Source organism: Lichenostomus cassidix, chromosome 3 (assembly GCF_008360975.1).
Source record: "Lichenostomus cassidix isolate B80296 chromosome 3, HeHo_3.0, whole genome shotgun sequence".
NCBI classification, from domain to species: domain Eukaryota; kingdom Metazoa; phylum Chordata; class Aves; order Passeriformes; family Meliphagidae; genus Lichenostomus; species Lichenostomus cassidix.
In genome coordinates, this window is record NC_139483.1 from 110,828,859 (window position 1) to 110,843,748 (window position 14,890).

The window sequence follows — 14,890 nt, forward strand, 5'->3', positions numbered from 1 at the left end:
TGCTGACCACAAAGGGACAGAGAGGTCAGTGCCATGCTGACCACACTGCCCTGCCCAGGGCACTGTAGGGAGGCTTGGATATAGATGGAATCACAGAATGGATTGGGTGGGAAGGGACATTAAAGATCATCCCATTCCACCCCCTGCCATTGTCAGGGACACCCTCCACTATCCCAGGGTGCTCCAAGCCCTGTCCAGCCTGGCCTTGGACACTTCCAGGGATCCAGGGGCAGCCACAGCTCCTCTGGGAATTCCATCCCAGCCCCTCCCCACCCTCACAGGGAACAATTCCTTCCCAATATCCCACTCAAATCTCCCCTTTTCCAGTTTGAAGCCATTCCCTGTGTCCTGTCCCTCCATCCCTTGTCCCAAGTCCCTCTCCAGCTCTCCTGGAGCCCCTTTAGGCTCTGTCAGGAGCTCTGAGCTCTCCCTGGATCTTTCTCTTCTCCAGGTGAACACCCCCAGCTCTCCCAGCCTGGAGAGCACAGAGATCATCTCTGCCACAGCCAGGGAATCTTCCACCAGAGCAGGAATTCAGCCTGACTCCATCTTGTCCCATCAAACCTCAATCCATCTGCTCCACGGCAGAGATCTGGCTGATTCCAAAGGCTGAGCTTTCCCACTGGATCTCCCTGGCACAGACAACACACCCCTCACTTCCCAGACAACACCAAGCCCAGGATGAGCCAATGCTGTACCTTGATGGGAGGTTTCCTGGTCAGGTGGGACACCAGGAAGTTCATGGCGATGTCCTCGCAGTTGATGTACTCATCCACCATGTCGCGGATGGCCTGGGGCATCACATAGGAATACAGGTAGGCGTAGTACTGCAACGGGAAAAGCACTGAGTTCCCAGGGGATCCTCTGCTGATTTCTGCCTTTTTTGTACACCCTTTTAGGTGTTTGCTGTAGCCTTTACATGTGCTTTGTACCCTTGGCCTACACGCTCGGAATTTTTGTATGTTCTGGTTTGGTTTTGGGGTTCTGCAAGGCAGAAAGACCGAATGTTCATAGTAGGAGGCCAGAGAGATCTATGCTATCTCAAAACTCGAAGTTCACAGAGCTCTATGCTCCCTCAAAATTCGAGGTTCAGAGAGCTCTATGCTACATCAAAACTCAAAGTTCAGAGAGCTCTAAACGGCCTCAAAATTTGAGGTTCACAGAGCTCTAAACTACCCCAAAACTCGAGGTTCACAGAGCTCTATGCTACATTGAAACTCGAGGTTCACGGAGCTCTATGCTACATCAAAACTCGAGGTTCAGAGAGCTCTATGCTACCCCAAAACTCCATGTTCAGAGGTCTCTAAACTACCCCAAAACTCCAGGTTCTGAGAGCTCTAAACTACCTCAAAATTTGAGGTTCACAGAGCTCTAAACTACCCCAAAACTCGAGGTTAGAGAGGTCTATGCTACCCCAAAACTCGAGGTTCACAGAGCTCTATGCTACCCCAAAACTCCATGTTCAGAGAGCTCTAAACTACCTCAAAACTCCATGTTCAGAGAGCTCTAAACTACTCCAAAACTCCATGTTCATAGAGCTCTATACTACTCAAAACTCCATGTTCAGAGAGCTCTAAACTACCCCAAAACTCCATGTTCAGAGAGCTCTATACTACTCAAAACTCCATGTTCAGAGAGCTCTATGCTATCTTAAAACTCAAGGTTTTAACCTCGGTTGAAACCTCCTCTGTGGAACATATTTTGTAAACAGGGCTCCAGCCTCATCTGGGGGTTTTCTTTAAAATAAGGGGACATTACTTCATTTATTAAGTTTTTTGTTGGGAGGTTCTAAACAGGTATGCTAATTTGCAAAGTCCATAAAACTGTATATGTGTTATATGGTGTGTGTGCATCTCAGTGTATTCCACCTTTGGAGAGCTGTGCACCTATTAAAATACTGAGGTAAAACCCAATTTTACCCCTAAAATCCTATTCAAATACCAAGATAAAACCCAATTTTACCCCTTTAACCACGTCTGCCTCATAATTCTGAGACCAGCAGAAAGGCAACACCACGGGTGAGGATCAGCTGTGTTGGGATGACTCAAAACTCAAGGGAACCACTGGAGAGATTCCCCACAATGCAGTTAATCCCACACTGAGATCTGCTGTCCCCACAGCCACCCTCTCCCTGGATCCCAAACTCCTGTAAGCTCAGAAATGGAGGAATTGGGGTTCCAACCTCCTCAAATCCTGCTGGAAAAGCCACTGAATTCCCTTCCCAGCACACCTGGATGGCTCAAAACCACATGCTGACTTACTGAATTGAGGGAAAAGGAGCAGAGAGTCTGAATTTCATCCTCAAAGCACCCCAAAGCTGCAGCCTGGGGGGCTGTGAGGATGTCTCACCTTGTGGAAGAAGGCAGCACCAGTGAGCACCATGGAGAGCTCGCAGGAGTAGTTGGAGTTGTAGAGCCAGGACTGGTGAGGGATGTCCCAGGCGTGGTAACGTCCCGGGAAACCCACGATGCGATCCCTGGCCTCTCTCCACACCCTGCAGACACAAAGATTTTGCCATGAGACAGGAATTTGGGAGCTCCTGAGGGGCTGCAAGGGATGGAGGGGTCTGGGCAGGGAGGAGTTTGGTAGCTGCTTGGACAAGGAATGCCCAAAAGGAAAAACTCTGTTAAAATGTTCTCCTTTTCAAGAGTGCAGCTGAGCTGTTTAGGAGAAGGAAAAGTGTTGCTAATCCAAAAATTAGGGATTTTGTGGCTCATCAGGGCTGTTCTGGAGGTTTAAAAGAAAACTAAGAGCAGGCCAGGCTCAGCCTGGGAGGAGCCCAACATCTCTTGCCCAAATCCCAGGAATTTCCATCTCCCTGCAGCTCAGAAAAGCCAAGATAACATCAATCTCCCTTAAGGAAAGCTTCAGACCAGGCTGGAGCAGCCTGGGAGAGTAGAAGTTGTCCCTGCCCATGGAATGGGGTGGACTGGATGATTTTTAAGGTTTTTTCCCACCCAAACCATTCCAGGACTCTGTGATTCCATCATTCCATGAAAGCTGCTGAGATGCTGAAGGCCTCGGTGCCTCCAGAGGGAAGACCTGGATCGCCAAACTTTCAAACTCCTCATCCCAAACTGCAGTTTTCCAGGCTCTGGCCATGCAGGAAAAGCCTGCAGAGCCCTCAGAGCCTCCCTGACCCCAACATGTGCTCCCAGTCCAGCCCTGGGAATGAAATCCTGAGGTTTGCACGTGGGATTGCTCAATATTCTGCTCTCATCTGCAGCTCACACTCCTCTGGAGAAATCCCACAGGATTTCCTGCAGCACTGGCAGCAATAATTAAGGGAAAAGTCAGTGCCTGCTGCCTAACCTGGGAAATAAATCCAACTCCACAGGGTTGCTGGATTGCTTTGGATCACTCCATCCCATCTCCCTGCTGCTCAGGGGCCAGGCTGGGACTCCACACTTGTTTTTTGTTCAATTCTTCACTCCAATGAATGAAATTCCAAGGTAAACTGGTAATGAATCCTCAGGAATCAGCACCTCCAGCAGCTTCCCTGGCTCCATCCTCCCCCCAGCACTTGCTTGCTGCCATTCCTGTCAATCCAGGGTGGTTGTCTGGAAAAGCTGGAAGTCAAAACCACTTTATTCCCTTTCCTATGAATGTGAACACTTCTTCCTTCCCAGCTCAGCCACAAAAATCAGGATTTCTTCAGAGAATTGTTTAGAGAGTGCTCAGGGTTTCTGCCTCCAGCTCCCTCCTGAGTGGCAAACAGGGAAAAACGAGGCTTTTGGCCCCAAGAATCAAAGCCTGAAGGGAAGTTTTCACAAAGCCCACTTGTTGTGGGCAGAGGTTCACTCCAGTGCCAAGACTCCAGCGATTCCTGGGAGTTTGTTAACACAGGGAGGCTTTGTGGGAATTGGGTGTCTGCAAGCAGGGATGTGAGTGAGAACAACACAGGGCACTTAAAACCTTCATTTCAGGGCTAATCAGTCATTCTCCAGGGCTAATCAGCAAAACCTCGGCCAGGAGAAGGAAAACAGAGACCAAAAAAGGGGAGAAAGTTTGGATAAAGAGCCTGGCATGGGGCAGGGAAGGGAAGGCAGGAATGCTGACGCCTCCTCCTGCACCTTAATCCTTCTCACACCTCATTTCTCATCTCTCTGAGGGAGCTTTCCAGGCGTTTTGTGCCTTTTAATCCTCCTCCCAAGCAGGTTTTGGTCTCCATCTCCCACCCCAGGCAGCTGCTGGGTGTTTTCTGACTGGGAATGGCAATTCCTGCTCCACCCTCAGTCCCCAGCAGCTCCTGACAGTCAGGATCTCCCAGGGCAGCATCCTCCTCACTCCCATGATCAGGGAGTTCTTTTCCAGGGAAAATCAAGGGAAATGGGATGCTGGAGGAGATCAGGGTTGGGAATGAGAGCTTTTCCCTGCTCTGCAGGATGAAATGCCCAAGGAATTGTCACATCCCAGTGTCACATGGAGCAGCCACGATCATCCTGTGGCACATGGATGGAGTGCAGCAGCCTCTGGGATTTGTTTCCCACACCCTCTCCACCCCAGGAAGCTTTAAAACCATTTAGTTTCCATTCCAGCAAAAGCTGAAGAGCTGGGTTGGGAAGGTGGGAAATGGGGTTTAAACAGATCATCAGTGGGTGTTTTTCCAAGAAACAGAGTTGGGAAGCCACAGGAAGGGATGTGGGAGTCCTAATTGTGCCCCTGAGTAGATGGTGGTGATGCCTTGGGATTTTTAGCTTCTGTATTTCTGTGTGTCTGTAATTTTGGTGTGTAACTCTGGACTCCATACAGAGCTGCTGTTCCCAGCATTGCAGACTAAAAATTCCTCTCAGCTGGAAAATCCAAGGACACTCTGCTGCCTCAGAGCCCCAAAAACAACAGGGAATTGGGAGGAGCAAACTTGGAGTAATTCACATCATCACCTGAAAGTGGAACTGGAGGATTAAGGCTTGATATGTTAATAGACAGAACTTACAAAATATTAAAAACTCGTGACTCGATGTCCATTTTGGGTGTCTGCCCTAAATGCACCTTGAAGGCCTTTAATAAATTAATCTGCTTTTTATTCTCCTAACTCTGTCTGGCCTCTGTTGCAGGTGAAGCTGCTCAGGCATCAGGGGCTGTGGGGAGGAGCAGTTTGTGTCCCCAGGGCTGTGGGTGTTGGAAAATATCCCAGTTTAAAAATTTTGTATAACTTTAGTCAAAGGGTTTTGTTTGTCTTTACCCCAGAAAAAGGAATTTTAGGTTTTTTTCCAGGGCAATGTTCTACCAGGTGAGGTCTGGTGGACTCGGCAGATCAACAGACTGGGAGGAGCCCAAAAATAAAGGTAAAAGATGAAGTAACCCAAAACATAAAGAATTAGCAACAGAACATCAGTGGGACATCAGTGATTATCTACAAACATCTACTCCAGCAGGGGTGAAGATATCTGGTCAGGAAAGGAGTGATAGGAAAATTGAAGAATGAAAAATCTAATTAACATCAGAGGAGAGGAGATTCAGATCCAATGGGAAACTGAATACTGGGGGTTTGCTCAGCTTTGGACCAGTGCTGACCCAATACTTTTCTATGTTTTATCTATGTATTTTTACTGTATAAAATAACTGAAAAATCTAGTAAAATCCATGTATCATGGAATGATTCTCCCTGCACAGCCGGGCTGTGTGTAGATGAGATGATTTCTGTGGAACAGAACAACATCCTGGAAAGATAATAAAGCAACGCCTTGACTCTCTAACATTCAAAATGTTAGAGGGTTTTTGTTTTTCCCGCAGTTTCAGTGACATGGGGAGGAGCAGTTTGTGTCCCCAGAGCTATAGGGAGGAGCACTTTGTGTCCCCAGGGCTCTGAGGAGAAGCAGTTTGTGTCCCCAGGAGCTATGGGGAGGAGCACTTTGTGTCCCCAGGGCTGCAGGGAGCAGCACTCTGTGTCCCCAGGGCTGTGGGGAGGAGCAGCACTTTGTGTCCCCAGGGCTGTGAGGAGCAGCCCTTTGTGTCCCCAGGGCTGCAGGGAGGAGCACTTTGTGTCCCCAGGAGCTATAGGGAGCAGCACTCTGTGTCCCCAGGGCTGCAGGGAGGGGCAGTTTGTGTCCCCAGGGCTGCAGGGAGGGGCAGTTTGTGTCCCCAGGGCTGCAGGGAGGAGCAGTTTGTGTCCCCAGGGCTGTGAGGAGCAGCACTTTGTGTCCCCAGGGCTGCGGGGAGGTCACCCAGCTCACCTGAAGCCGAACATGATCTCGTCGTGGCGCAGGTGAGCATCGTCATCGATGGACAGGATGGCCTCAGTGTCAATCTCATCCCAGGGCAGGAACCTGTTGTTCAGGCTGTTCTTCTCCGTGCGAACCACCTGCAGGGTGGGAAGGATGTTAACTTTTTAAATTTTTCTTTTTTCCTTGAAAATATACTAAATACAGAAGCTAAAAGCCCTAAGGCATCACCACCATCTGCTGTGATGAGAGCCCAGGGCTGTGCCTGCTGGGGTGATCCAGTGTTTTGGCATTGTCCCTGGGATGGAAAAGGCTTTCCAGCCTAAAAACATTTCCCCTCAACCCCAGCTGTGCACCTGTAAAATCCTCCTGAATTTCTCCCTCTTCCAAGAATCATAGAATGGAGTATCCTGAGTTGGAGGGAACACACCAGGATGCTGCACAGACACCCCAACAATCCCACCCTGTGCCTGTTCTCCAAACATTCCTTGACCTCTAGCCTTGGGAATTCCCTGGGGAATTGTTCCAGTGCCTCCCCACTCTCTGAGAGAAAAACCTTTTCCTAAAATCCAACCTAAAATCACACCATTCCTGCCAGCCCCATGATCCTTCCCCTGCTCTTACACTTCCCACCTGCTCTGGCTGATCCAAACTCACTCATTCCATCCCACATTTCCCTCTAGCCTTGGGAATTCCCTGGGGAATTGTTCCAGTGCCTCATCACCCTCTGAGAGAAAAACCTTTTCCTAAAATCCAACCTGAATCTCCCCTGGCAGTTTCACACCATCCCTGCCATGATCCTTCCCCTGCTCTGTCACTTCCCACCTGCTCTGGCTGATCCAAACTCACTCATTCCATCCCACATTTCCCACTCAATCCCTCCAGTCCTTTCCCTGCTTCTCCTCCCAACAATCTCCATTCAAGAATTAAGCCCAGCCTGGTGAAAAGACTGAAGCAATAGAACTCCATTTAATAAGATTACATGTGATCCCACAAAAAAGCCCACGCTGAAACCATTAGGAGTGGAAATATTTGTGTCAGGATCTGCGTGACAGCTGGGATGATTAAATTCCCATGGAAAGCCAGTCTTGGAGCTTTTTGTGTCGATAGTTCTGGGGGGATGGAATATTTGCCAGGAAAATGTTGAATATTTCACTGCAGAGCCATCAAAAGCACAAAAATTTAGTGCAGGTGAGCACACAAAAGAAAGATAGAAGTGAATTTTTGGAGACTCCTCAAAGAACTCCTTTTGCTCCTGGTGTTCATTGCTCACAGACATGCTGGACAAATGGATCTTAAAAAAATAGATCTTAAAAACCTTAGAGAGAACTAAACCAGAGCATAAATCCAGAGCCTGCCCAGCAATTATGTCCTTTACCCAGAGTTTAAAATACATTTTTATACATAAACACAAAAAAAAGCAGCAAAATCAGTATCTTCCAGTGATCTCCTTGCTAGTGAGGCTTCATGCTTTAGCTTTAAATGAAGTGTCACATGTGATTTGATGGGGAAAATGTGAGGAATTTCTGTGCCCTTGGAGAAGTTTTGACAGCTCAACTCTGGACTGGATGGATTCCTGGGCAAAGAGCAAACTCTGCAAGAAACTCAGAGCTTCATTGCTCATGTTGGGTCTTTGTGAGGGGAAAAAAGCCCTCAGCTGAGTGCTGAGTCAAGGTGTGATCTGCCAGGACCTGACCTGAGCAAAGCTCAGCTCAGCACTGACTCAGGGTGTGATCTGCCAGGACCTCAGCTGAGCAAAGCTCAGCTCAGCACTGAGTCAGGGTGGGATCTGCCAGGACCTGACCTGAGCAAAGCTGACCTCAGCACTGACTGAGGGTGTGATCTGCCAGGACCTGACCTGAGCAAAGCTCTCAGCTCAGCACTGAGTCAGGGTGTGATCTGCCAGGACCTCAGCTGAGCAAAGCTCAGCTCAGCACTGACCCAAGGTGTGATCTGCCAGGACCTGACCTGAGCAAAGCTCCCATCCAGGACCCTCCCAGAGCAGCAGGCTGGTTTCACATCCTCTCCATGAAGAAAAGGAATAACTCATCTCCTGGATCATGACTGTCTGACCAGCCCAGACCTGTCACGTGGCTCCAGAGGTGTCACCATTGTCCCCAACCATCAGGAGAGCCACATTTGGGAGCTGAGGACCTTCATCCCACCTTCATCCCACCTTCATCCCACCCCCATTCCCATCCACTTTCTCCCTGCAGGAAGCACACAGGAAGCCAAGGCTTCTCCAGCCCTCCCATGTGGATGTGTGGGAAAGAAATCAATTAAAAATCAGCCAATCTAGCTTAATGGAGGTCAGGCAGGGCTGTGCTGGAGGGCTTTGGGAGATGGCAAACTCTAGGAAAAGGGAATGACGAGTTCCAAGTGTCCCCGAAGCCACCTTGTCACATACAGTCATTTTCAACTCCTAGTTTGGCCAAATTCAGACAAATTTTGATTAAAATTGCTCAGCTCAGCACTTGAGACCCACAGAGTGAGACACAGCAGGCTCCCTTCCCTCCACACACCAGCACAAGTGCTGGGATTTTTCACAAAAATCCTTGGAAGGAGGGAAGGAAAGATCCATAAACAGGATAAATCCCATCCTTTCTCACCACAGCTGACTCCATTCCCACTCCCTCTGCACATGGAGATCAGACTGGAAATTGCTGCTCTCCAAATGCACCCAGAGATGAGGAACAATTCTGCCTGATTCCACCAAACAGCATCCTCTGGGAAGCTTTGGCATTTTTTTGGAAGTGAAGATATCAGAGATCTTAAAGAGTTTGTGGAAATGAAGCAACAAAAGTGGGATGTCAGGCAGGGAAAAAGCACAGTGCCTCAGGCTGGAGGAATTCTCCATGGAAAAGGTGGTCAGGCATTGGATGGAGCTGCCCAGGGAGGTTTGGAGCTCCCAGCCCTGGAGGAGTCCGAGGAATGTGGCACTCAGAGCTCTGGGGATTCTGGTGACAAGGTGGACATCAGGCACAGCTTGGCCTCGATGGCCCTGAGGGACTTTTCCAACCTTAATGATCCCCTGATTCTCTCACCATCCTGGCTGCAGCAGGAATTCTGGTGTAGAATTCGCCTCGATGGCCCTGAGGGACTTTTCCAGCCTCAATGGTCTTCCATCTTCTCTCACCATCCTGGCTGCAGCAGGAATTCTGGTGACAAGGTGGACATCAGGCACAGCTTGGACTTCATGGCCCTGAAGGACTTTTCCAACCTGAAGATCCCACAATTCTCTCACCATCCTGGCTGCAGCAGGAATTCTGGTGAAGAATTGACCTCAATGGCCCTGAAGGACTTTTTCAACCTGAAGATCCCATAATTCTCTCACCATCCTGATTGCAGCAGGAATTCTGGTGCAGAATTGGCCTTGATGGCCCTGAAGGACTTTTGCAACCTGAATGATTCCCTGATTCTCTCACCATCCTGGCTACAGCAGGAATTCTGGTGACAAGGTGGACATCAGGCACAGCTTGGACTTCATGGCCCTGAAGGACTTTTCCAGCCTGAAGATCCCATGATTGTCTCACCATCCTGGCTGCAGCAGGAATTCTGGTGAAGAATTGACCTCGATGGCCCTGAAGGACTTTTCCAACCTGAATGATTCCTTGATTCTCTCACCATCCTGGCTGCAGCAGGAATTCTGGTGACAAGGTGGCCTCGATGGCCCTGAAGGACTTTTCCAACCTGAATGATTCCTTGATTCTCTCACCATCCTGGCTGCAGCAGGAATTCTGGTGACAAGGTGGCCTCAATGGCCTTGAGGGACTTTTCCAGCCTGAAGATCCCCTGATTCTCTCACCATCCTGGCTGCAGCAGCAATTCTGGCACTGAGAAAGGCTCCAGATGACAACCACACACCTGAGGTTCCCCTTGCTGAAGATGACTTTGCTCCTGCTGTCCCTGTGCTCTGTCACCTCCCATGGAAGGGGACAAGAGGTCAATCCCAGGCACGTTGGCTCCATGACAAGAAGCCAAGCTCCCTGCCAGGACAGGTGCCAAGGAGAAGGCAGAGAAGCTGCTGCCACCACCACAAATGCCACCCAAAATCCCTGCAGCCCATTCCCAGTGAGATGACATCTCTCTAAATCACACCAGGCTGACCAAGCCACGTTTTTTCCTCGATTTTCTCAGCGTTTTATCACTACCTGTTCCTGGGCAAGCTGAGCTGCTCCACAAAAGCTGCCAGGATCACCGTGGCTCTCAGCCCAGACCTCAGATCTGCTTGGCTGCCCCTTGCAAGGACAACCACTGTGGTGCTTGTTGAAGATTTCCAAGTGCAGCATCACACCCAGCAGCATCCCGCCCTGCCCTGCCCTGCCCACGCAGAGCTTTCTCCCTCCTGCCAGCCTCAACTCCCACCATGAAAACCCTCAGAGGACAGAAATCCATCCAATTCCTACTGGCCAGCATCCTGCTTTGCAAAGGCAAAGCACAGATCCAGGCCTTTGGCTCAGCCAGCAGTTCTTCATTTCAGGAGAAATGAGAGAATCTGGCCTCACTTGACAGAAAATTGAGGCTTGTCCCGAAACACTGCCAGGAGCTGCGTGGGCAGGGAGGAGGTGGGATGGCATTTCCACCAGAGCCAAGCCCCTGGGATGATCCTTTCCTCCTCACAGCCATGCTCTTTTCCCCAAAAACTCGAGGAAATGAGTCCAGAAATCATGGGACTCCTGGGTGTTTCTGAGAGCTCGTGATGAGCTGCAAATCCAGTGCACAAAGCTCCTTCCAGTCACACTGCCAGACCTGAGCAGGCTGGCATTTTGTAAAAAAAAATTTAAAAAAAATAGATGTTCTTTTGGCTGTGTTTGTGATAATAAATGTTTAAAAAACTCGGGAGGCAGAGGTGAAATCAGAGATGCACAAAAAGCAGCTTTGAGGTGTTTGTTGAGACAATGAGATTATTCTGATGTTATGCTGGGATTGACACACTCAGACCCTGATTTATTGACAAATGGGAATGGGAAAGGAACCTTTAGGATCCTAAAGGATCTGTTACCACATCCACCTCACCCATCCCACAGAAATCCTCTGGAATCTTGCTGGATTTGACGGCATTTTCACCAAAAACATCCATTTATTTGAGCATCCACCCCAAACCTGAGACACTCCTAGCAGGATGTTCCCTCAGCCATCCTTGCCTGAGGAGACATCTGTGGTTTTCACAGAGCTTTCCCCTGGCAATTCTTCACCTTCTTGTTTTTCCTTTAATCTCCCCTTGTAAAGATGGATCGGGAAGTCATCGTTATCCCTTTTTTCATGTATTAATTATTCCTCTTCACCTTGAAACAGTGACAGCCCCTCCTTGATGCCCTGAACCTCCAGCTTTGCTACCTCCAACTCAAAGCGTTTTCAAAACCTGAATTAAAAGGATTTATGGACTATTTTAAGACTCATCTCCAGAGGTACGGGAAGGGTTTCACTGGAAGGGTGTTTAGCTCCAAAGGCAGCACACGCTGAATATAAATTGGCAAAACAGATGCGTTTTTAAAATAGGCGTAATTAAATAATGCAACATAAAACCCGGCATAAATTATCCCCCGCGGAGAACAAAACCACACAGGAAGAGACCATGGAAAGGCTTTTTTTAACCTGATGCTGTGTCCGTGCACAGAAAACACACAAACACTTGGTTCTCCCTCTAAACTCCTCGGCTGAGATCAGTGGGTCGCTCCTCTCCGAGAGGAGAAAACAGCTTGAGATACAAATAAAACTGATTATTTATTCATTTTCATGTGGGAGCAGCTGTGGCATCTTCCCAGAGAAACTAGAGGAGGAGGATGCTCGTTTTAACATTAAAGGGATCCAGATACTTATTTTTATTCTCTGTGTGTCGCTGTCAGTGGCTCTGCAATTAGAGATGCACATGGAGTTGGTTGTCCAATTAGATTTATTTTACAATTAATCGTAATTATCTGGCTCAGGGAAGGTCCCTGGGATAACACGCTGTCATGTTTGAATAACTCCACTGCTGCTGCTCATTCCCTTCCCAACTTCCCGAAATTCCACTGTGTGCTTTCCATGGAAGCTCAGAGGGAAAATCAGAGTGCAAAGGGGCAGCAAAAATCCAACTTGCACTGGCAGGTCTGGGATCACGAGCCAGATTTACAAGCTGCTCTTTGCTGAGAAGCCAGGGAAAGGCATTTGAAGAGGAAAGAGCTCACTCTTTGGAGGGTTTTGATACTGATAACCCAGATTTTGAGTTTGGTGGGGTGTTTTTTGCAGTGGAATAGGTGATTCCTGAAGGTGTGACCATGGAATCACTGAGTCATTAAGGGTGGAGAGATCTCAGATGATCAAATCCAACCATGGACCCACTGAACAGCACATCCACATGTGCCAAAACCACCTCCAGGGAAGGGATGGGGCTGCAGCACCTCCCTGGACAGCCCATTCCATGCTTGACCACCCTTTCCATGAAGAAATTCCTCCTGAGGTCCAACCTGAACCTGCCCTGGCACAGTCTGAAGCTGTTCCCTCTCCTCCTGTCCCTGTTCCTGGAGCATGTGCCACGTCTGATGTTCTGACAGATGTCACAGTTCTTTATCAATGCTCTCTCAAGTTGCAGCTGGATGAACCTTTTTTTCACCTGGTAAATCCTGTCTCGGTATTCCAGGCTTGAAAATTCCAGTGGAATTCTGCCCAGCCTAGAAAGAGTCCCAGATCTCAGAGCTGGAATATCTCAGGGAGGTGATGGACAGCAGCAGGAGCATCTCTGCATGGATTCAGCACAAGCAGGGTGCTGAATCCTTGTGCACTAATTGTCAACTCTGAACTTCATCCTCTGTGCCTCTATTTCCTCTCCAAATGGCTGCTTTAGTGGCAATTTAACAGCAAAAGGTTGCTGGATAAATCAGCTTTCCTTCTAAAGCTCTGGATAATGATACCCCTGGCATGTCCCAACAAACCTTCCCCAATCCCACAGGGCAGCTGTTCCTTTGAGGAATGCCTCAAAACAGCTCAGAGATCCTGGATGGGAAGAGCCTCTCAGAGGATTCTCAAAGATTGGTCCTGCACAAGAGGAATGTTGCCTTTTCAGACTCAAAGTGACAAAACCTGAGGAATTTCACCCAATGACTGACAGTGCACAGGGCCACTGAAATGGTGAAACCAAAGTTTTTTGGATGGATAAAGCAGAGAGCCAGGAGTTTCAGGCTGGAGAAGCCCAGCTCTGCATCACTTAATACAGGAAAAAACAACAGGCTAATATCAGCTCCCCTATTTCCATCCCGGATTAATTTAATTTGCACCATAAAATTCAACCTGATGGGAAGCTTTTCCCACAATGACCTCACCATGTCTCCAGCTCTGTGTCCATCCAGCCCTGGTGCCTGAGCTCTTCCAGAAGTGGGTTCTGATGAAATGGGGACACATCTGCCCCACACTGCCCACAACAAACCCACCCTGGTAATATTGGGTAAAAAAATATGACATTTGGGACCACTGTGGAGAAAGAGAACACCACAGAGACAGAAAGAGGACAGGCAGCAGCTTTTAACTCCATCCAGAAGGTGCAGTGCTACTGCCTGGAGCTCAGGGGTGAGGGATTCAAACCATTTGTGGGTAGCCAAAGCTTCCCAGACTGGAAAATATCAACAATGGATGTTGAAATCCTGTTGATATTGACTGTCAGTGAACTGGGAACAGATCCCACCCTTCTGCTTCAGGCTGGACACAACCCAGAGCCCTGGGATCCAGCAGCACCCTGCAGCAGCCAGGTTGGAGTGACCACTGCCCTGCAGTGGCTCTCATCTCCTGGATCTGTGCTGGGGATGGCAGGGAGGTTGGCACTGCACCAGGCAGGGCACAAGGGAAAGCCTGGGAAAGCCTGGCAAGCTTTATTTTGGCAGAAATACTCAGTTTCCCTGCCTGCCTCACGTTCCCAACTGTGCTCCCAGTGGAGCACTCAGAGATGTGTCAGGCCAGATACAAACTCCTTGTTATCCTTGGAAGAGCCAAAAACAACTCACAGACTGCAACTCCCCAACTTGATTTCAGCAAACAAGCAAAACCCCAAAACTTTTAAAGTACTAAAGCCCAGATCTCCCTCAGCCCATCACCAGCTAATTCTTGCATTTCTGATTTCCCTGGAAAAGGCACTGTGCCAATCCCCTGATCTCAGTGCTGAGAAGTCTGGCAGCAAATGGGCTGGGAGCTCAGGGGTGGATCTGTGAAGGGCTGTCACATCTCATCTCTGACACAGAAGATGGAAAAGTCAGGAGGAAGCTCAGGAGCATCCCTGAGATCTCCTGCCCTTGCCAAGCCATCAGAGCCCTGCTATACCAGGTGATGACACAGGAGGAAACAGCAACATCCATCCTGGAGACACAGAAATGCACAGGGGAGAGGCAGAGAGGAAGAAAGTGCTGGAAATCCAAGGGCTGTGATCCCGGGGGATTACTGGAAATACCTTCTTTCTGCTCCCTAAGTGAGGCAGAGCTTATCTTTCCACACTTTGCTCTTTGGCTGATAGCCCAGCTGCTTTAATTAACAGAGGCTTTCGTCAGTGCAAATCCTCTGTATTGTTGTGCAATTACTTCTTCAGCAGGTTCCTTCTTGGGATCTGTCAAACAGGATTTCCACTACAGCAGGAAAACAAAACACCTGGCAGAGCAGGTGCCTTTATTTGCAAATTTGCTCACATTGGTGCTTCTCACTCTTTGAATGCTTTACACCCAAGGATGCTCGGAGATGATTTCAGCATTTAAAAGCTGCTCTGACCC

At 48.9% G+C, this 14,890-nt stretch overlaps 1 protein-coding gene across 7 annotated transcripts in view; it reads right to left on the reverse strand.

The window, feature by feature from the left end:
* EXTL3 (exostosin like glycosyltransferase 3) overlaps positions 1–14,890 on the reverse strand; it is a 127,611-nt gene that overhangs the window by 936 nt on the left and 111,785 nt on the right. For 6 of the 7 annotated variants that reach the window (XM_085057177.1, XM_085057178.1, XM_085057174.1 and 3 more), the window contains 3 exons: positions 6,177–6,304; positions 2,350–2,494; positions 699–827 (listed from right to left, as the gene is read on the reverse strand). In XM_085057177.1, the coding sequence (XP_084913303.1) occupies positions 699–827; positions 2,350–2,494; positions 6,177–6,304 (402 nt within the window). Of the gene's footprint in view, positions 1–698; positions 828–1,633; positions 2,064–2,349; positions 2,495–6,176; positions 6,305–14,890 lie in introns of those variants that run through there. The other variant, XM_085057181.1, reaches the window with a different exon arrangement.